Genomic DNA, 21,635 nt, shown 5'->3' with positions numbered 1-21,635 from the left:
GTCAAACAGGAGATGGCAAGAGTGAACGTTGACATTCTAGGAATCAGCGAACTAAGATGGACTGGAATGGGTGAATTTAACTCAGATGACCATTATATATACTACTGTGGGCAAGAATCCCTTAGAAGAAATGGAGTAGCCATCATGGTCAACAAAAGAGTCCGAAATGCAGTACTTGGATGCAATCTCAAAAACGACAGAATGATCTCTGTTCGTTTCCAAGGCAAACCATTCAATATCACGGTAATCCAAGTCTATGCCCCGACCAGTAACGCCGAAGAAGCTGAAGTTGAACGGTTCTATGAAGACCTACAAGACCTTCTAGAACTAACACCCAAAAAAGATGTCCTTTTCGTTATAGGGGACTGGAATGCAAAAGTAGGAAGTCAAGAAACACCTGGCGTAACAGGCAAGTTTGGCCTTGGAGTACAGAATGAAGCAGGGCAAAGGCTAATAGAGTTTTGCCATGAGAACGCACTGGTAATAGCAAACACCTTATTCCAACAACACAAGAGAAGACTCTACACGTGGACATCACCAGATGGTCAACACCAAAATCAGATTGATTATATTCTTTGCAGCCAAAGATGGAGAAGCTCTATACAGGCAGCAAAAACAAGACCAGGGGCAGACTGTGGCTCGGATCATGAACTGCTTATTGCCAAATTCAGACTTAAATTGAAGAAAGTAGGAAAACCACTAGACCATTCAGGTATGACCTAGATCAAATCCCTTATGAGTATACAGTAGAAGTGAGAAATAGATTTAAGGGACTAGACCTGATAGACAGAGTGCCTGATGAACTATGGACAGAGGTTCGTGACATTGTACAGGAGACAGGGATCAAGACAATCCCCATGTAAAAGAAATGCAAAAAAGCAAGATGGCTGTCTGAGGAGGCCTTACAGATAGCTGGGAAGAGAAGAGAAGCGAAAAGCAAAGGAGAAAAGGAAAGATATTCTCATATGAATGCAGAGTTCCAAAGAATAGCAAGGAGAGATAAGAAAGCCTTCCTCAGCGATCAGTGCAAACAAATAGAGAAAAACAACAGATTGGGAAAGACTAGAGATCTCTTCAAGAAAATTAGAGATACCAAAGGAACATTTCATGCAAAGATAGGCTAGATAAAGAACAGAAATGGCATGGACCTAACAGAAGCAGAAGATATTAAGAAGAGGTGGCAAGAATACACAGAAGAACTGTACAAAAAAGATCTTCAGGACCCAGATAATCACGATGGTGTGATCACTCACCTAGAGCCAGACATCCTGGAATGTGAAGTCAAGTGGGCCTTAGAAAGCATCACTACGAACAAAGCTAGTGGAGGTGATGGAATTCCAGTTGAACTATTTCAAATCCTCAAAGGTGATGCTGTGAAAGTGCTGCACTCAAGATGCCAGCAAATTTGGAAAACTCAGCAGTGGCCACAGGACTGGAAAAGGTCAGTTTTCGTTCCAATCCCAAAGAAAGGCAATGCCAAAGAATGCTCAAACTACCGCACAATTGCACTCATCTCACATGCTACCAAAGTAATGCTCAGAATTCTCCAAGCCAGGCTTCAGCAATACGTGAACCGTGAACTTCCAGATGTTCAAGCTGGTTTTAGAAAAGGCAGAGGAACCAGAGATCAAATTGCCAATATCCGCTGGATCATCGAAAAAGCAAGAGAGTTCCAGAAAAACATCTATTTCTGCTTTATTGACTATGCCAAAGCCTTTGACTGTGTGGATGACAAGAAACTGTGGACAATTCTGAAAGAGATGGGAATACCAGACCATCTGACCTGTCTCTTGAGAAACCTGTATGCAGGTCAGGAAGCAACAGTCAGAACTGGACATGGAACAACAGACTGGTTCCAAATAGGAAAAGGAGTACGTCAAGGCTGTATATTGTCACCCTGCTTATTTAACTTATATGCAGAGTACATCATGAGAAACTCTGGGCTGGAAGAAACACAAGCTGGAACCAAGATTGCCGGGAGAAATATCAATAACCTCAGATATGCGGATGGCACCACCCTTATGGCAGAAAGTGAAGAAGAACTAAAGAGCCTCTTGATGAAGGTGAAGGAGGAGAGTGAAAAAGTTGGCTTAAAGCTCAACGTTCAGAAAACTAAGATTATGGCATCTGGTCCCATCACTTCATGGCAAATAGATGGGGAAACAGTGGAAACAGTGTCAGACTTTACTTTTTTGGGCTCCAGAATCACTGCTGATGGTGACTGCAGCCATGAAATTAAAAGACGCTTACTCCTTGGAAGGAAGGTTATGGCCAACCTAGATAGCATATTTAAAAGCAGAGACATTACTTTGCCAACAAAAGTCTGTCTAGTCAAGGCTATGGTTTTTCCAGTGGTCATGTATGGATGTGAGAGTTGGACGGTGAAGAAAGCTGAGCGCCAAAGAATTGATGCTTTTGAACTGTGGTGTTGGAGAAGACTCTTGAGAGTCCCTTGGACTACAAGGAGATCCAGTCAATCCATCCTAAAAGAGATCAATCCTGGGTGTTCATTGGAAGTTTTGATGTTGAAGCTGAAGCTCCAATACTTTGGCCACCTCATGCGAAGGGTTGACTCATTGGAAAAGACCCTAATGCTGGGTAGGATTGGGGGCGGGAGGAGAAGGGGACGACAGAGGATGAGATGGTTGGATGGCATCACCGACTCGATGAACATGGTTTTGGGTAGACTCCGGGAGTTGGTGATGGACAGAGAGGCCTGGCGTGCTGCAATTTATGGGGTCGCAGAGAGTCGGGCACGACTGAGCGACTGAACTGAACTGAACATATAGGTTTTTGGTTTTTGTTTTTGTTTTTGTTTGGTCATACAGGTTTGAAATTTCAGAACAACATTGGGTAGTGGTAGTGACATGCATACTAGTCTTCTGTATGATCTTCATGTAGATTTCTCAAATATTTTCATGTGCGGATTGATATAAGCTGATGACCAAGGAAACTGTTTTCATAGTAATGAAACCTATTTAGTTTCCTCAGAACTCCTTTCAAGCAGTATCTTTAGCATTCAATTAGACTATCCAATTTTTTGGATGATTTTTTTCTACTTATTTGCTCTACTGTAATAAATACTTTACCAATATGAAATACTGGTTGCTTTCTAGGGTTAAATGTTACCTGGGCATAGTATTTGGTTTGCATGATAAATTGCTAAATATTTTTATATTTTATTGCTATTTTCTTTGAGTTTCTTAAATAATATGCTAATTAGAGATTAGTTTCTGGTTTTTCTTATACTGCTGCTATTGTAGAAGGCTGTTGGCTTTCAGTATCATGATTAAAATAGCTGTAGAAAATTCACTGGAACACTTATTTTCGTGTGCCTCCAGATAATTTTTATGTATTTCAAACAGGTTTTGTGAGATTTCAAAATTAGCAATTTTTTTCTGGGAAAAAATTGATAACTCCATACCTTATTTCATGATTGTCCATTATACATTTTAATCAAGTGAATAGAAAATACCATGTCATTATCATACATTATGGAAATTATACACACACCCATGCCTTTTTAATTAGTATTTAAAGTAATTATTTAAATAAAATTAACAATAATTGATGGTATTGATTGATTAATTATAAATTAATGATAAATAAAATGAATAATAATTTAAATAAAATAATTATTTTATTATAAAGGCATTTAGTAATAAAGTACAAATTAATTCAAAGGCATCTGAGAAGCCTGGGTGACCAAGGGTCAATGTAGTCAAACAAATGAGATCTTTGGGTGCAAAATTAGTTTTCATGTGAAACTTTTCTAGCTACTGGTGGCAACACAGGAGAAGATAATGGCATTAGGAGACCCCAAAATGACAGACAAGAGAGAAGAGACCATTAAGCAAAAGCATTGTCTCATCAATAAATTGAGTTCAAGCTAAAAGTGACCACATTTCTGAGATACCTGTTGATCACCAATTTAATCTTGCTTCTGCTTCTCTCTTGGCAGACACTCCTTCACATGCAACCAGGAAACCACTCACAGCTTCCAGTATTTCTCCTCCTGGGACTTTCTGAGAAACCATAGATTCAGTCTGTTCTCTTTGGGCTTTTCCTCTCTTTGTACCTGGTCACCATCTTTGGGAACCTGCTCCTCATCCTGGCCATCATCACAGACTCCCACCTCCACACGCCCATGTACTTCTTTCTCTCCAACCCGTCATTGTCTGACATCTGTTTCACCTCCACCACCATCCCAAAGATGCTCCTGAACATTCAGACCCAGAGCAAAGCCATTACCTACGCAGGCTGCATCACCCAGATGTATTTTTTCACAGTTTTTGCACTTTTGGACAACTTCCTCCTGACCGTGATGGCCTATGACCGCTTCGTGGCCATCTGCTACCCTCTACGCTACACACTCATCATGAACCTGTGGCTCTGTGCACAGTTGGTCCTCCTAACCTGGCTCATCAGTGTTCTAGGGGCCCTTCCCGAGAGTTTAACCATGTCCCAGCTCTCCTTCTGCACCATCATTGAAATCCAGCACTACTTCTGTGAACTCCCTGAGGTCCTCAAGCTTGCCTGCTCTGACACCTTCATCAATAGTGTGGTATTATATCTTGTGACAGGCATTATGGGCTTTTTTCCTCTCACCGGCATCCTTCTCTCTTATTCTCGAATTGTTTGTTCTGTACTGAGGATCTCAACGACAGGAGGGAAATATAAAGCGTTTTCCACTTGTGGGTCTCACCTCTCAGTGGTCTCCTTGTTCTACGGAACCTGCCTTGGGGTCCACCTCAGCTCCACATGGACAAATGACTCTCAAACAGGGGCATTTGCCTCCGTCCTGTACACCATGGTCACCCTCATGCTGAATCCTTTCATCTACAGCCTAAGGAACAGGGACATGAAAAGAGCTCTGAGAAAGTTTCTCTGCAATATGTTGTCTCCCCAGTGACAACAATGACCTGGAGCCTGGTCACGTGTTATCAAGAGCAATGGAACAGAACACTTAAGAGTGTGGACTCTTAATTTTTCAGTGCACTTAGTTCTGAAATTGGAATGGATCTGTTGAGAGAGGCAAGGGTGGGGAAGCAAGATAACTGTCCATCCTCAGGACACTGGGAGCAGGTGTGGACTAGAGATGGAGAGGCGTGTGTTTTCAGAAGGACAAGTGGAGTGTGTGTGGGTGTGTTCGGTCGTGTCCGACTCTTTTTGTGACCCTGTGGAGTGTAGCCTGTCAGGTTCTTCTGTCCAGGGGATTCTCCAGGCAAGAATACTAGAGTGGGTTGCCATTTCCTCCCAGGGGATCTTCCCAACCCAGAGACTGAACTCAAGTCTTGACTCTTTTTGTGACCCTGTGGAGTGTAGCCTGTCAGGCTCTTCTGTCCAGGGGATTCTCCAGGCAAGAATACTAGAGTGGGTTGCCAGTTCCTCCCAGGGGATCTTCCCAACCCAGAGACTGAACTCAAGTCTTTTGAGTCTCCTGCATTGGCAGGTGGATTCTTTACCACTGCACCACCAGGGAAAGCCCTAAAATTTTCCTGAATTTAAACAGTGATGCCACCTTAGTAGATGGTGATTTTTTTCTCAGTGATAAGATAAATACATTTTATTGCATTATTTTTATCTTTCTTAGATTTTTTTCTCGTTTTAAAGAATTTTTTAATTATTTATTTTTAATTGGAGGATACTTGCTTTACAATATTGTGTTGGTTTCTGCTATATATAACATGAATCAGCCACAGATATAAGTATTTCCCCTCTCTCTTGCACCTCCCTCCCACCTCCCAGCCCTCCCACAACTCTAGGTATCAGATTTGAGCTCCCTGCATCATACAGTAAATTTCCACTGGCTATTCTAATTTTACATCTGGTAATGTATATGTTTCAATGCTATTCACTCAGTTCGTCACACCCTCTCCTCCCCACACTGCATCCACAAGTCTGTTCTATATCTGTGTCTCCATTGCTGCCCTGCAAATAAGTTTATCAGTACCATATTTCTAGATTCCATATATATGCGTTAATATATGATATTTGTCTTTCTCTTTCTAACTTATTTCACTCTGTATAATAGGCTGTAGGTTCATCCACCTTATTAGACCCGAGTCAAATGTGTTCCTTTTTGTGGCTGAGTAATATTCCACTGTGGTATTGTATTGTATATGTACTACAGCTTCTTTATCCGAAGAATATTCAACCCCCATGTGCTTCAGTTGCTCTATCTGAAATGAACCTATAACAAGGCATGCCTCAGAAGGGTGACAAGAGGTTTAAAAGGAATAAAATGGCAAAGCTTCAGCATAAGGAATGCAAGTGGCAAGTCCTAAATAAATTTCAGCTCTCGTTACATACAAGAGTAATTTTTGTAATGCTCCAGGTTTTTGTCCCCATATTATTAAGCCAATTTCTCCTCATGTACACTGTCCTCCATTAGGACTAAGTCATAAAGCTCAGTATACCCCAGGAAGAAAGAGGATGTGTAATGTGGAGCAGAATTTCTCAACCTTGGCATCACTGATATTTGGGTTTGGGTCATTCTTTGCTATAAGAGCTATTCCTGTACATTGTAGGATGTTTAGTCATATCCCTGGATAAGATACATCATAAGCCAAGTTGCAAGGACTAAAAATGTCTTCATATACTCCTTAAGGGGCCAAATCATCCCCGGTTAAGAACCAGGGGAAAGTGTCTTTCAAAGGGAAAGAGAACATATGAAAATTTTCCATGTGCAAAATCCCCAAGGGAGTGAGCTAAAGCAGTAGTCCCCAAGCTCCAGGATCTAATGCCTGATAATCTGAGGTGGAGCTGATGTAGTAATAATAGAAATAAAGTGCACAATAAATGTAATGTGCTTGAATCATTCCAAAACCACTCCCCCCACCACCCCGTGTGTGCATGCGTGTTCACTCATGTCTGACTCTGCAACCCTATGAATGATAGCTCACCAGACTTCTCTGTCCATGGAATTCTCCAGGCAAGACTACTGGAGTGTATTGCCTTTTCCTTATTCAGCAAAATATTTTTTACACATGACAAGAATAGACCATAAAAATGCCTGTACAAATAGAAAAGCAGAGTTCCAGATTTGACTCTATTTTGCATAACAGTCAAAAGAAGGAAAGGAGACTGGATAGACTACAAGACTGAAGACATTGAAAAACTAAAATCCATTATTCAAATAATACATGGACAAAGAAGACATTGGCAACATCATTTTTTAAGACTTTTTTAAAATTTATGTATTATTTTTGATTGCACTGAACTTCCCTGTTGCACTCAGGTTTTCTCTAGTTGTGGCAAGCGGGGACTGCTCTTCATTGCAGTGCTCAGGCTTCTCATTGCACTGGCTTCTCTTGTCATGGAGCACCGACTCTAGGGCACACAGGCTCAGTAGCTGTGACTCCAGTCATTCAAGAGGAGGATGCCCTAATATCCCACTGTTTTTATTTTTTTGAAAAATTTTAATATTTGATTTGCATTATAAAAGTTACTCCCTTATATACTGGTGTTCTTTTTTACTTTTTTATTGAGGTATAGTTTATTAACAATGTTACATAAGTTTCAAGCCCACTCAAAAAATGGGCAGAAGACCTAAATAAACATCTCTCCAAAGAGGACATACAGATGACCAACAGACACATGAAAAGATATTCAACATCAAAATGAAAAACAAAACGACAATGAGATATCACCTCATACCTGTCAGAATGGCCATCATCAAAAAAAATCCATAGACAACAAATGCTGGAGAGAGCATGAAGAGAGGGGAACCCTCCTATATTGTTGGTGGGAATGTAAATTTTTACAGCCACTATGGAGAACCATGTGGAGATTCCTTAAAAAATTAAAAATATTCCATTGTGTATATGTACCACAGCTTCTGATGGGGAGGGAGGTGGAAGGGGGGTTCTGGAAGGGGAAGACATGTACACCCATGGTGCATTCATGTCAATGTATGGCAAAACAAATACAATATTGTAAAGTTAAAAAATAGAAAATAAACTAACTTAAAAAAAATTAAAAATAGAGCTACCACATGACCCTGAAGTCCCACTCCTGGGCATATACCCAGAGAAAAATATGATCTGAAAGGATACATGCAGCACTGTTTATGACAGCCAAGACATGGAGGCAACCTAAGTGTCCATCAACAGAGGAATGGACAAAGAAGATATGGTACGTACCATGAGTGGAATATTATTCAGCCATTAAAAAGAATGAGCTAATGCCGTGAGCAGCAACATGGATAAACCTAGAAAGTGTCACACTGAGTGAAGTAAGTTAGACAGAGAAGGAGAAATATCATATGGCATCTCTTATATGTGGAATCTAAAATGATACCAATGAACTTACTTACAAAACAGAAAGAGACTCATGGACTTAGAAAATGAACTTATGGTTGCTGGGGGGGAGGGATAGTAAGGGAGTTTGGGAAAGTCATGTACATACTGCCATAATCAAAATGGAGAACCAACAAGGACTTAGTGTGTAGCACATGGAACTCTGCTCAAAGTTATGTACCAGCCTGGATGGGATGGGGGTTTGGGGGAGAATGGATACTTGTATACGTAAAGCAGTGGATGAGATGGCTGGATGGCATCACCAACTGGATAGACATGAGTTTGAGCAGGCTCCAGGAGTTGGTGATGGACAGGGAAGCCTGGCGTGCTGCAGTCCATGGCATCACAAAGAGTCAGACACAACTGAGCAACTGAACTGAACTGATACATAAGGCTCAGTTCCTTTGCTGTTCACCTGAAACAACCACAACATTGTTAATTGACTATACCCCAATACAAAATAAAAAGTTTAAACTTTGCAAAAAAAATTAGTATTTAAGTTTCAGTCATACAACATAGTGAGTCATAATTTTTAAAGGTTATAGTTCATTTACTGTTAGCATAGAATATTGGCTATATTCCTTGTGCTCTACAGTATATCTTTGTGGCTTAGCTTATGCATGGTAGTTTGTACCTCTTAATCCCTTGCCCCTGTCTTGCCCCTCTCCCTTCCTTCTTCCCACTGTTGGCCACTGGTTTGTTCCCTATGTCTTTGAGTCCAGACTTCCCTGGTGATCCAGTGGTTAAGACTCTGCACTTTCAGTGGAGAGGGCATAGGTTCAATCTATGGTCAGGGAAGTTCTATGTGCTGAGCAGTGCAGTCAAAAAAAGAAAAAAAAGTCTATGTCTGTGAGTCTGTTCTTTTTAGTTATATTCACTAGTTTTTTTCTTTTTTAGATTTCACTTATAAAAGATATATACACCTATGGCTGATTCATGTTGATGTTTGACAGAAAACAACAAAATTCTGTAAAGCAATTATCCTTCAATTAAAAAATAAATATATATTTTTAAAAAGAGATGTATAGAAAACAGTCATTCTTTTGTGAATTGTTAAAGATAGTCCATTCTCTCTGGACTACAGTGTAGAGGACCAACCAATGAACTCGACCCTGAAGTCAAGTTTTGACCCTGAAAAGCCATATATTCCCACAGAGTCTGCCTGAACAGCCAGCCAATCCCCTTCTCACACTATTTCTCTTGTTGTTTTCCTGGAACCTCCTCCAGATGGCCCTTTCAACATCAGGAACAGAAGTTGTGGCAAAGTCATTGGTCTGGCTTTGTTGGAAGTTGGGTGTGACCCACAGCCTTGTTCATAATTCCAAGTTAATCTGCTTTACATTCACATGGTCTTGAAAAATGTGCCATCATGCGCTTGATTGACAAAGAAATTCCATCACAGATGTTAAGGAAGTGCTTGTGGGAAAAGATAGTGGAGATCAGATCCTGGAGAAAGAGCATTGTGACTAAGGTGCATGGGGAGGGATGTTCCCATGGGAACAAAGTTAGCAGAAAATAAGCTCCTTTCTGGTTTGGTTTCCACACTCATGGGAACCAAATTGCTCAGAGAGCAGAGCAGCAATGGAACAATTAACTTAATGAGCAGTTGTGAGAATTCAACCTCTGAAGCCACAGAAACAGTAAATATGCCCCTTACTCCTCTCACTACAACTCCACCATCCCAGGAAGGAGGAAGTTCAGCGGTGCCCTTTCAGAGAATGGATGCCTGATGCCACCTTCTTGCACTTCATTGGAGCTGACTTGAGGATCCATCACCCAGAAATGAAAGGATCCAGGGAACTAGAGGCTCACTGAGGACATTAGAGTGTGTGCTGTGGGAAACAGGTATGGAGGCAGGCAGAACTCTCAGAGTATTAACTTGGATGGCACAAATGAGGATAACCCAGTTGGTAAGAGTCCATTTACTTAAAACACTCTGCACAGTTCAAGTCCTGAGTCTCTCAAAATCTCTCTTCTGCTCAGGTTCCTTCCTCTCTCTTCTGGAACCCAATTCTGAGAATCTCTCATCTTCCTAATGGAAACTGACCTTGTTTAAGCTCCCAACATCTCTTCATATTTCTTACCCAACCATCCTAGCTGTTTCTCAGGAGCTATGTGCTTCTATTCTCCATCTGATTCTCCTGTATTCTTTTATCTACCATATCTTACTCACTTATTCACTCACTCAAACAAGAAGCATTCTCTGGGATTCTTCCTATTTAGCACTTAATATATGTGTGTGCGTGGTCAGTCATGTACAACTCTTTGCAACCCCGTGGACTGTAGCCCACTAGGCTCCTCTGGCCATGGAATTTTCCAGGCAAGAATACTGGAGCAGGTTGTCATTTCTTACTCCAGCGGATCTTCCCAACCCCCAGGTACTGAACCCAGGTCTCTTGCGTCTCTTGCATTGGCTGGCAGATTCTTTACCACTGCACCTTACAAACCCATTCAGCCCATTCAAACAGCTTTGTGGTATTAAGTTACTGAATGTTTATCTGTCTCAGTTTCCACATTTATAAAGTGAGGATAATAACAGTATCCACTTTGTGAGGTTAATATGAAAATTAAATTAAAGGAGATAATGCACAAGAATTTTTTGTCTCCATCACCCAGTGAATATCTATGCATGTTAATGATTATTGTATACTGTTTACATATATTCATTTGTTAAATCAAAACAATAATGATCATGATAAAATGAGCTAAGGCATACAAAACTTAGCACAAATACTTGACACATGGAGGTCCTCAAGTCATTTGACTTATTTAGTAAATGCATCACTTTCATTTATTGTGTATTTGCAAATTTCCAGTCCCTGTTTTAAGAGGCTTATATTTTTGTTAATATGTGAAATGATTGTGATCTATTTTCTGAGAGATTTAACTGCACATATGAACACTGCTGGGGTTATTTTTCTCTTGTAACCACTATTTATGTTAATTTTTATTTTTGAATAATTTTAGAGAAATTTTAAAGAAAGTTACAAAGATAGTACAGAGAGTTCTCATAGTGGTGAAAATGTTTCAAAACTAGATAGAAGCAATGATTGCAAAACATCTGAATGCCACTGAATGTTACTTTAAGGTGACTATTGGTTTTTACATATTTGTTTTGTATCAACTGCCTTACTAAAATCATTTTCAGTCCAAAGAGGTTTTCTTCCTCTAATTAAAAATAATTTTTTAAAAGAGGTTTCCAGTTGCCAACTTATTATCTTCAGCCAATCCATCATCTTTAAACAAAGAATTGCTTTTTTGATACTTACGTCTCTTATATCTTTTCTCTTTGTACTGCATTGTCTAAAAATTCCTCAGAATTGATAATAGTGATGATAAACTTTCTTTTCTTCTTTAATATTTAAAGGAGAATTCTTTTGTTCCTGCCCCCAGGTCCCTCAACGGCATTTTTGGAGGTAAATCTTGTTGGTTGCTTAATTCCCTCCTTAATTATTGATCTATTATCCTCCACTCTGAATCAACTTTGGACACCTACATTTTCCCAGAAATAAATTAATTTCTTAGAGATTTTCTAGTTTTTTATGCCAAATTTAAATAATATTTTCTTGAAAAATTGAGAATTTCCTTACATCTATGTTTATTTTTCTCATTCCTAATTTTAGGCATTACTGTCCTCTTTCTTATTTCATTCATTAGACTAATTTTGCCTGTATGTTTGCTTTTGTCAAAGAATTAGATCTGGATTGTCTCAACTTTAGACATGTTCTTCTCTTTAATTCCTTAACTCTGCTTATACCTTAATTTTCTGCTTTACCTAGCTTTGTTGTGTGTAACTTTCATTAACAATGCCTTCCAAATCTTTAAATGTTTATTTCTTGAGGCTAGACTACATGCGTGTTCATTTGTAGTTTTTGAAAGATGTAATAGAAGAAAATGAGTTAAAAAATCTAGACTCATTTTATCTCTCCAAGATGATTCTTGTCCACATTTTGGTGTATCTTGTTGATCATTTTCCTTGGATTTGTGCAAGGAAACTTATAAAAGATCTGTACACTGATTTAATTTCTCCAATCCAGAAATACAGATCAATTATCATCTCATAGCAGTATGTGAAGTGCTATTTCTCTTTCTACTTGATGAAATTTTGCATTCCTAGTCTTTATTTTTCTCAGTGGCTTCTTAATTACCTCAGTGAAAAGGTATCTTATTTTACTTTCATCCTCACAGGTTAATACTAGAAAAAAATTCTCAAACATTTATTATCCTTTTTATACTTTTTAATAAACCTTTAATATCCTATGCTTTTCCCCCAGGTAATATATTAATGTTTCTATGATTTATAATTAAGGCTTTATAGGTTAAACATACTAATTTTTATTAGTCAAATAATTATCTTCTGCATTCCAACTTCCTGCATGGCACATTTTCTCATTAATAATTTTTCAATTTGTTGTCCAATTATTGATCTTTTCTTCCCTTATTTCCATCAAAGACTTTTTTATTCATAGAGAACGTCTGCTTTTAAAGATTACATATGCGTGTGTGTGTGCTCAGTCGCTTCAGTCGTATCCGACTTTATGCGACCCCATGGACTACAAGCTGCCAGGCTCCTCTGTCCGTGAGATTCTCCAGGTAAGAATACTGGAGTGGGTTGTCACGTCCTTCTCCAGGGGATCTCTTACATCTCCTGCACTGGCAGATGGGTTCTTTACCAGTAGCGCCACCTGGGAAGCCCAAGATTACATATATTCATGTATAAATTATATTATCTATGTATTTTAATTATTTTCTTCTGATAGCTTATATGGTCCCTAGCTCCACATTCAACATTTGAAATTTATTAGGGAATATGGAGATAAGGTTTAACGCTATTTTTTCTAAGTTATTAATCAATTGTGAAACACTTATTTGTATCTTTAAAAGGCCCTCTAAAATATATAGGAATAAAAAAATGCAAGTTAAGATGTTAAAATACATATAGATATATCCTAAATTATGATAAACATCATATTAAATAAAAATTCTAGAATTATTCCCTTGAAAGAAAGGAAGAATAATAAGAATTCCAACTCACATAAATTTGAACAGTGTTGTGGAGTTTTATAGCAATGCAATAAGACCTAAAGATAAATAGATGTTGTAAATTAATACTATTTGGAGAAAGCATATAAATATTAGAAAAAATTTTTAATTAATAAAGGAATCTAGAAAATGCCCATAACACCTTATAAATACAGAAAAATCTAAGGTTTTCCTAATGTAATAGTGATATCAGAGATACAATGTGAGGGAATATCATTATTAGTAGCATTAAACCTAAAATACATTAAAATACCATGTAGAAATCCTGTTATTTGCAACACTTCAGGTGAATCTAGAGGACATTATTATAAGTGAAATAAGCCAGACATAAAAGAACAAATAGTGTATGATTTCACTTACATGAGGCATCTAAAATCATCAAACTCATGGAAGCATGGAATAGAATGTTGATTGGAATTGTTGGCTGGAAGCAAAGGAAAATAGGGAATTCTTATTCAATGTATCAAGATTTGTTATGCAAAATGAATAAATTCTAGAGATCTGGTATATAACATGGTGGTGGTGGTGGTCTAGTCTCTAAGTCATGTCTGACTTGCAACCCCATGAATTGTAACCCACCAGTCTCCTCTGTCCATGGAATTTTCCAGGCAGGAATACTGGAGTGGGTTGTCATTTCCTTCCCCAAGGATATAACATAGTAAATAGAGTTAATAATACAGTATTGTACCCTTTAAAATACGTTAGAGAAATAGATTGTAATTATTCATACCACACAAAAGAATACAAGGACATTTTTGGAGATGATTCAGTTCAGTCGCTCAGTCGTGTCCAACTCTTTGCGACCCCATGAACCGCAGCATGCCAGGCCTCCCTGTCCATCACTAACTCCCTAAGTCCACCCAAACCCATGTCCATCGAGTCGGTGATGCCATCCAGCCATCTCATCCTCTGTCGTCCCCTTCTCCTCCCACCCTCAATCTTTCCCAGCATCAGGGTCTTTTCCAATGAGTCAGCTCTTCACATCAGGTGGCCAAAGTATTGGAGTTTCAGCTTCAATATCAGTCCTTCCAATAAACACCTAGGATTGAACTGCTTTAGGATGGACAGGTTGGATCTCCTTGCAGTAAAAGGGACTCTCAAGAGTCTTCTCCAATACCACAGTTCAAAAGTATCAATTCTTTGGTACTCAGCTTTCTTTATAGTCCAACTCTCACATCCATACATGACCACTGGAAAAACCATAGCCTTGACTAGATGGACCTTTGTTGGCAAAGTAATGTCTCTGTTTTTTAATATGCTGTCTAGGGTGGTCATAACTTTCCTTCCAAGGAGTAAGCGTCTTTTAAATTCATGGCTGCAGTCACCATCTGCAGTGATTTTGGAGCCCAGAAAAATAAAGTCAGCCACTGTTTCCACTGTTTCCCCATCTATCTGCCATGAAGTGATGGGACCTGCAGTTTTCTGAATGTTGAGCTTTAAGCCAACTTTTTCACTCTCCTCTTTCACTTTCGTCAAGAGGCTCTTTAGTTCTTCACTTTCTGCCATAAGGAAATGCCATTTGGAGATGATAGGTATGTTTTTATGGGCTTCACAGGTTGCTCAGCGGTAAAAAAAAAAAAATCCACCAGCCAATGCAGGAGACTCAGGTTCCATCCCTGGGTTGGGAAGATCCCCTTGGGGGTAGGAAATGGCAACCTACTTCAGTATTCCTGCCTGGAAGATTCCATGGACAGAGTAGCCTGGTGGGCTACAGACCCATGGGGTCTCAAAGAGTGGGACACGACTAAGCACGCACTCACCCAAAGCCAAAAATAAAAGATGATTTATGTGAAGATAAACTCAATATTTAGAAAGTCTAGGAATCTCTATTTAGAAATTCAATTTTGATTGAATTTATATAGGGACATTGATAATATAAATGAAATGTAAATGGTGAGTAACGATAACATTAGGGTTTTTTTCTTTTTTAGCGAGAGGAGCATCCAAGGTCCAGAGGATCTAAGAAACTCCCAATGAGTGAGAAGAGTGGCCTAGAGTTAGGTAATTCCCCATTCCCATAAGCACTGAGCAGAATGCTCAAGAGCAATCATCAGGGATTCCAGGAAAGGGATGATTGTTTGGGGATGCAGGCAAGCACTAGAGCAGTGCTTCTCAAACTTGTATGTGTCAGAATTTCCATGAGGGCTTGTTGAAGCGCCAAGTGCTGGCTTCACACCCAGCGTATCTGATTCAGTAGGTCAGAGATGACTCAATGGAAAAGAATCCACCTGCCAATGCAGGAGATACAGGAGATGCAGGTTCTATACCCGGGTTGGGAAGATCTGCCAGAGGAGGAAATTGCAACCCACTCCAGTATTCTTGCCTGGGAAATCCCATGGACAGAGGGGTCTGGCAAGCTGCAGTCCATGGGGTCACCAAGAGTCAGACACACAACTGAGCAACTGAGCAAACATTCAGGTCAGACAAGCCTAAAAGAATGTGTATTTCTAGCATTTCTAGGGGTTTCTGGTGGTGCTCAGGAACCACAATTTGAGAAGTGCTGAGCTTAAGACAATCTTTCTAGATGTCAACAGTAACCACAATTTGTCATCAAAGAAAGTCAATCCATAGCCAAAATGAATGACTTCATGATCTCCCTGAGTTTGGGTTAAGGATATTTCTGTCTTTCTGGGGAAAGTTCATTTGGGGTAAATTTTGTATCACTTTTTTCCTCCTTGTTGGTTAGCCCAGCAGACTCATGGAAAGAGGAAACCAAACAGGAGTCAGAAACTTTCTCCTCCTGGGATTTGCAGAAGACCCAGACCTGCAGCCTCTCCTCTTCGGGCTGTTTCTGTCCATGTACCTGGTCACATTCACTGGGAACCTGGCCATCATCCTAGCTGTCATCTCAGACTCCCACCTCCACACCCCCATGTACTTCTTCCTCTCCAACCTGTCCTTTGCTGACATTGGTTTCACCTCCACCACCATCCCAAAGATGCTGCTGAACCTCCAGACACAGAGCAAAGTTATCACCTATGCAGGCTGCCTCAGCCAGGTATTTTTTTTCATTGTGTTTGGATGCCTGGACAATTTACTCTTGACTGTGATGGCCTATGACCGTTTCGTGGCCATCTGTCACCCCTTGCACTACATGGTCGTCATGAACCCCCGGGTCTGTGGGCTGCTGGCTCTGGGGTGCTGGTGCCTCAGTGTCACAGGCTCCCTACTCATGACCTTAACCCTTTTGAAGCTATCTTTCTGCAGAAGCATGAAGATCCCACACTTTTTCTGTGATCTTCCTGAAGTCCTGAAGCTTGCCTGTTCAAATATCCTCATCAATAACACAGTGGTTTATTTTATGACTATTATCCTAGGTATTTTTCCTCTTTCTGGGATCCTCTTTTCTTACTCTAAGATTTTCTCCTCCATCCTGAGAATTTCATCAGCCAGGGGGAAGTACAAAGCCTTTTCCACCTGTGGGTCTCACCTCGCAGTGGTTTCCTTGTTCTATAGCACAGGCCTAGGGGTCTACCTCAGTTCTGCAGTCACTTCATCCTCTAGGACAAGTCTGGTGGCCTCGGTGATGTACACCATGGTCACCCCCATGCTGGACCCCTTCATATACAGTCTGAGGAACAGGGACATGAAGGGGACCTTTGGAAGACTCGTCAGCAGGGCACCATCTCTCATTCACAGGGCCTTCAGAGGACTCTAAGTAACTGGGCACATAATATTGAGGACCAGACATCCTGGCTTCCTTCATTTAATGTTTTTCTTTCCTAATACTCATTTTTTAAAAGAAAAACTTTCCTTGGATCTTCACAGCCCTACTTTCCTTCATAATATGTCTTTGTTTCCCTTTTTCAATTTGTAACCATATGAATTTTAACTTCATATAAATTGAACCTGATATTTTCTGTTACATTTCAATTCAGTTCAGTTCAGTCACTCAGTTGTGTCTGACCCTTTGCAACCCCATGAATCACAGCATGCCAGGCCTCCCTGTCCATCACCAACTCCCAGAGTCCACCCAAACCCATGTCCATCGAGTCAGTGATGCCATCCAGCCATCTCATCCTCTGTTGTGCCCTTCTCCTCCTGTCCCCAATCCTTCCCAGCATTAGGGTCTTTTCCAATGAGTCAACTCTTCGCATGAGGTGGCCAAAGTATTGGAGTTTCAGCTTCAACATCAGTCCTTCCAATGAACACGCAGGATTGATCTCCTTTAGGATGGACTGGTTGGATCTTCTTGCAGTCCAAGGGACTCTCAAGAGTCTTCTCCAACACTGTTACATTTAGTCATGATTTAAATTTCTTACAAAATAAACTAAATCTCATGTATGTAATATATATCTTCACAGTGATGAGATGTATACCTATTAGGGAAATGTTGCCCTGCAAACTCATTTACAGAGATGTTTTCTGAGGCTGTGTGAATGAAATCAACTGGAAGAAGTGCCTTTTTTCTGAATAACTTTCAGTCACATCAAAACTTAGTGATGTATATTCCATTTCTGAAATATGAAATCTGGAGCTAAACAGTTCAAAGCTGACCTTCAAGTACTCACGATCCTTCTGCTTTTCTGCTCTATCTCTAGCATGGGTCTTCCATCCTCATGGCCACAAAATGGCTTCTGCCCTTGCAGTCACTGCAACTGCATCCCAGGAAGATGGAATGGAGAAATATAATATAGAAGATACTCCTTCATCATTTATCATTTTAGCATATTCTGTCTGGCTTCCAACTTTCTTATCTGCATCCTTTGCCTAAGGGATTTCTCTAGTCTGCCCTGCCCATGTTCAGAGAATTAATGTCCCAGGAATCACTCCTTAACCAGAGACCAACAGGAGTTGGTGTGTAAATCACTTGCACATTGGGTATGATAAGTCTGTAGCACATATATTTGTACTGGCTCCCTGTCTTTCCGAGCAGAAGTCCACCAGTCGATCGCGGTGGTAACTGGCTTGATAAACACACATTTTATGGCTGTTTTCTCTTGCCTGACTCACAGCTCTATTCCCTGGGACCACTAAAATCTTCATCTTAACTAGACTGAGCTACATTTCCTGTACCACATAGTGGCTTTATAGGCAACACCACAAAAGATATGCCATCCCAGAACCTGTGAATGTGACCTTTTTAGAAAAAGCTTCTTTGCCAATGTAATTAAGTTAAGGGTCTTGAAATGAGATAACTGTGGATTACTTGGGTGTGCCCTAAATCCAATGACAGTTCCTTAGAAGATACAGGAAGGGGACTTTCCTGATGGTCCAATGGTTAAGAATCCACCTTGAAATGCAGAGGACTTGAGTTAGATCCCTGGTTGGTGAACTAAGATTCCACAAGCCACGGAACAATGAAAGCCCACGCTACAACTACTGAGCCCACTTGCCACAGCTAGAAAGACCCTGTGCCACAACAAAGATCCTGCGTGTCACGACTAAGACCTGACACAGCCACATAAATAAATAAAGAAAAATAAAGAGGAAAGTTTTATCCAAAAAAATTAAAAGATACAGAAAACATGAAGAAGAGAAAATCCTATAATATAAAGGGAGAAATTGGAGTGACATGGCCACAGGCAAGGAACACATGGAGCCACAAGAAGTGGAAGAAGCAAGGATTGATTCTCTCCTAAAGCAGGGGTTCCCAACCCCCAGGCCATGAACCCATACCAGTCTATGGCCTGTTAGGAACTGGGCCATATAGCAGGAAGTGAGCAGCAGGCCAGCAAGTGAAGCTTCACCTGTATTTACAGGTGCTCCCCTTTGCTTGCATTGCCACATGAGTTCCACCTCCTGCTCAACAAACTCAATATAAGGTGCTTGAATCATCCTGAAACCATGCCCCCAACCCCATGTCTATGGAAATACTGTCTTCCACGAAACCAGTCCCCGGTGCCAAAAAGGTTGGGGTGCATGCGTGCTAAGTCAATTCAGTCATGTCTGATTCTTTGAGACCCTATGAACCACAGCCCGCCAGGCTCCTCTGTCCATGGGATTCTCCAGGCAAAAATATTGGAATGGGTTGCCATGCCCTCCTCCAAGGAATCTTCCTGACCCAGGGATTGAACCCACATCTCCTACATCTCCTGCACTGGCAGGTGGGTTCTTTAACATTAGGGCCACCTGAGAAGCCCAAAAGTTTTGGGATCCCTGCCCTAAAGCCTTAAGGGGGAGTGCAGCCCTACTGACATCTTGATTTTGGATTATCAGGCTTCAGAAATATAAGAAAACAATTTCTGTTCATTGCTTCAGTCATGTTCGACTCTTTGCAACCTGAAGGACAATAGCCCACCAGTCTCCTCTGACCATTGGGATTCTCCAGGAGTGAATAGTGGAGTGGATTGTCATGTCCTCCTCCACAGGATCTTCCCGACCCAGCAATCAAACCCAAGTCTCCTGCATTGCAGGCAGATTGTTCACTGCTGAATGGCTGGGGAAGCCCTATAAGGCACCTACATTGTGGTAATGTGTAACAGCAGCCATAGGGAACTAATACAGACCCTAAGGAAGATTCTTAGTATATTTGGAGGGTTACAGGAATCAGCTGCCATTTGTGGACACACGCACACACACACACAAACACTGCTGAAAGGCTGCTGATTTGCCCACTGGCATGAAGCTGCAGAGGCCGTCCAGGGGGCGCTAGTGGTAAAGAACAAGATTGCACCACACTTCTCCCCAGCATGGTGTCAAAGGAGCTTGCCAAAACAGAAGACCTTAATAAAATCCAGAGCTTCAAAAAGGAGCCTCCCAGGTGGCACTAGCGGTAAAGAACCCACCTGCCAGTGCAGAAGAAATAAAAGACACGGGTTTGATTCCTGGGTCAGGAAGATCCCCTGGAGAAGGAAATGGCAACCCACTCCAGTATTCTTGCCTGGGAAATCCCATGTTCTGAGGAACCTGGCAGGCTACAGTCCATGGAGTCACAAAGAGTCGTACATGGATGAAGCAACTTAGCACACACACACACATGAAGCTGCAGATGGACCTACAAATGTTCTACATCCCCAGAGAATCTCTTTGAGTCTCTCTGCCTCTTGGGTCAAGTGTTTCCATTTATCTCCATGACAAAGGGCTCTGGGTTCTGCAGGATCCCTCTTCACTGAGGTCAGAAGCAACACAAGTGGACACAGCCTTTATTCCATCCTCATAAGTTTCCATCTCTTACTTGTAGCTTCCAGACTGCCTTTGATCACACTCCACGTTAGAGTCCATCTTCTCTTCTCAAGATAAACCCAGAAAGCAGGTCACATATTTTACAAGAAAACTTCTGTGGTCAGAGATAAATTTGTCTCATTCTTGCTGGTATGAAGGACTGAAAGAATGAAAAGATTGTCTAACCCAATCCCCAATTCCCCCCAAAACATTATCTGTATTTCCAATGTAGGAGAGGGATAGTTAGGGTGTTTGGGATGAACGTGTACACACTGCTATATCTAAAATAGATAGCCAACAAGGTCATACTGTGTAGCACAGGGAACTCTGCTCAATGTTATGTGGCAGCCTGGATGGGAGGGGAGTTTGGGGGAGAATGGATACATGTATATGTATGGCTGAGTCCCTTTGCTGTCCACCTGAATCTATCACAGCATTGTTAATCAGCTATGATGACTATGACTATGTGTGCTCACTCTTGTCTAACTCTTTGCAACCCCACAGACTATGGCCCACTAGGCCCTTCTGTCCATGGAATTTTCCAGGCAAGAATACTGGAGCAGGTTGCCATTTCCTTCTCCAGGGGATCTTCCCAACCTAGGGATTGAACCCAGATCTCCTGCATTACAGGCAGATTCTTTACCGTCCAAGCCACCAGGGAAACCCTCATCAGCTATGTGCTAAGTCACTTCAGTCGTCTCCAACTGCTTGCAACACTATGGACTATAGCGCACCAGGCTCCTCTGTCCATGGGACCCTCCAGTCAAGAATGTTGGTGTGGGTTGCCATTTCTAGGGGATCTTCCCAACCTAGGGGTCAAACCCACGTCTCCTGCATCTCTTGCATTGGCAGGCAAATTTTTTACCACTGAGAAACCTGGGAAGCCCCTTAATCATACTCAAATACAAAATAAAAACAATTTTTAAGGTCTATACTTCCTTTGACGCATGGGATAAAATCAAATCCAAACCACAGTCCCCCCCTCCAAAAAAGTGATCTGTCTTTCCCTAGCTTCTTTATGCTTTAAAACACAGGCTTATAAAGAAAATAGAGCTGGAAGGGGTTCCAAGGATTGGAGGCAATGGAGTCATGGATCCCTTGACAGTATGTCACACTTTGTGTGATGACCTGAGTTGTGTCCTCTACAAAATTCATTTGCTGAAGTCCTAACCCCCTATACCTGGGAAG

At 40.9% G+C, this 21,635-nt stretch overlaps 1 protein-coding gene and 1 pseudogene across 1 annotated transcript; both read left to right on the top strand.

Annotated features, from left to right (window-relative positions):
* The first annotated feature begins 3,973 nt into the window (after positions 1-3,973).
* Positions 3,974-4,912, top strand: LOC145510347 (olfactory receptor 7C1-like; annotated as a pseudogene).
* A 4,929-nt stretch (positions 4,913-9,841) lies between these two features.
* On the top strand, positions 9,842-17,001 carry OR7C2 (olfactory receptor family 7 subfamily C member 2). Its single transcript, XM_081497904.1, has 4 exons — positions 9,842-10,210; positions 12,754-12,893; positions 15,275-15,344; positions 16,030-17,001. Exon 4 carries the CDS (start codon positions 16,042-16,044, stop codon positions 16,999-17,001), a length of 960 nt encoding a protein of 319 aa, XP_081354030.1. The 5' UTR covers positions 9,842-10,210; positions 12,754-12,893; positions 15,275-15,344; positions 16,030-16,041.
* Positions 17,002-21,635: the final 4,634 nt, after the last annotated feature.

The sequence above is a fragment of the Giraffa tippelskirchi genome, chromosome 6 (genome assembly GCF_054371585.1).
Source record: "Giraffa tippelskirchi isolate mGirTip1 chromosome 6, T2T-mGirTip1v1.2.pri, whole genome shotgun sequence".
Taxonomy (NCBI): Eukaryota; Metazoa; Chordata; class Mammalia; order Artiodactyla; family Giraffidae; genus Giraffa; species Giraffa tippelskirchi.
The sequence above is the reverse complement of the archived record's forward strand: the minus strand, read 5'-3'. Positions and strand labels throughout refer to the sequence as shown.

What these genes read in the sequence shown, in the direction of transcription:
- OR7C2 (XM_081497904.1), top strand. Translation starts at nt 16,042, where the DNA reads ATGGAAAGAGGAAACCAAACAGGAGTCAGAAACTTTCTCCTCCTGGGA.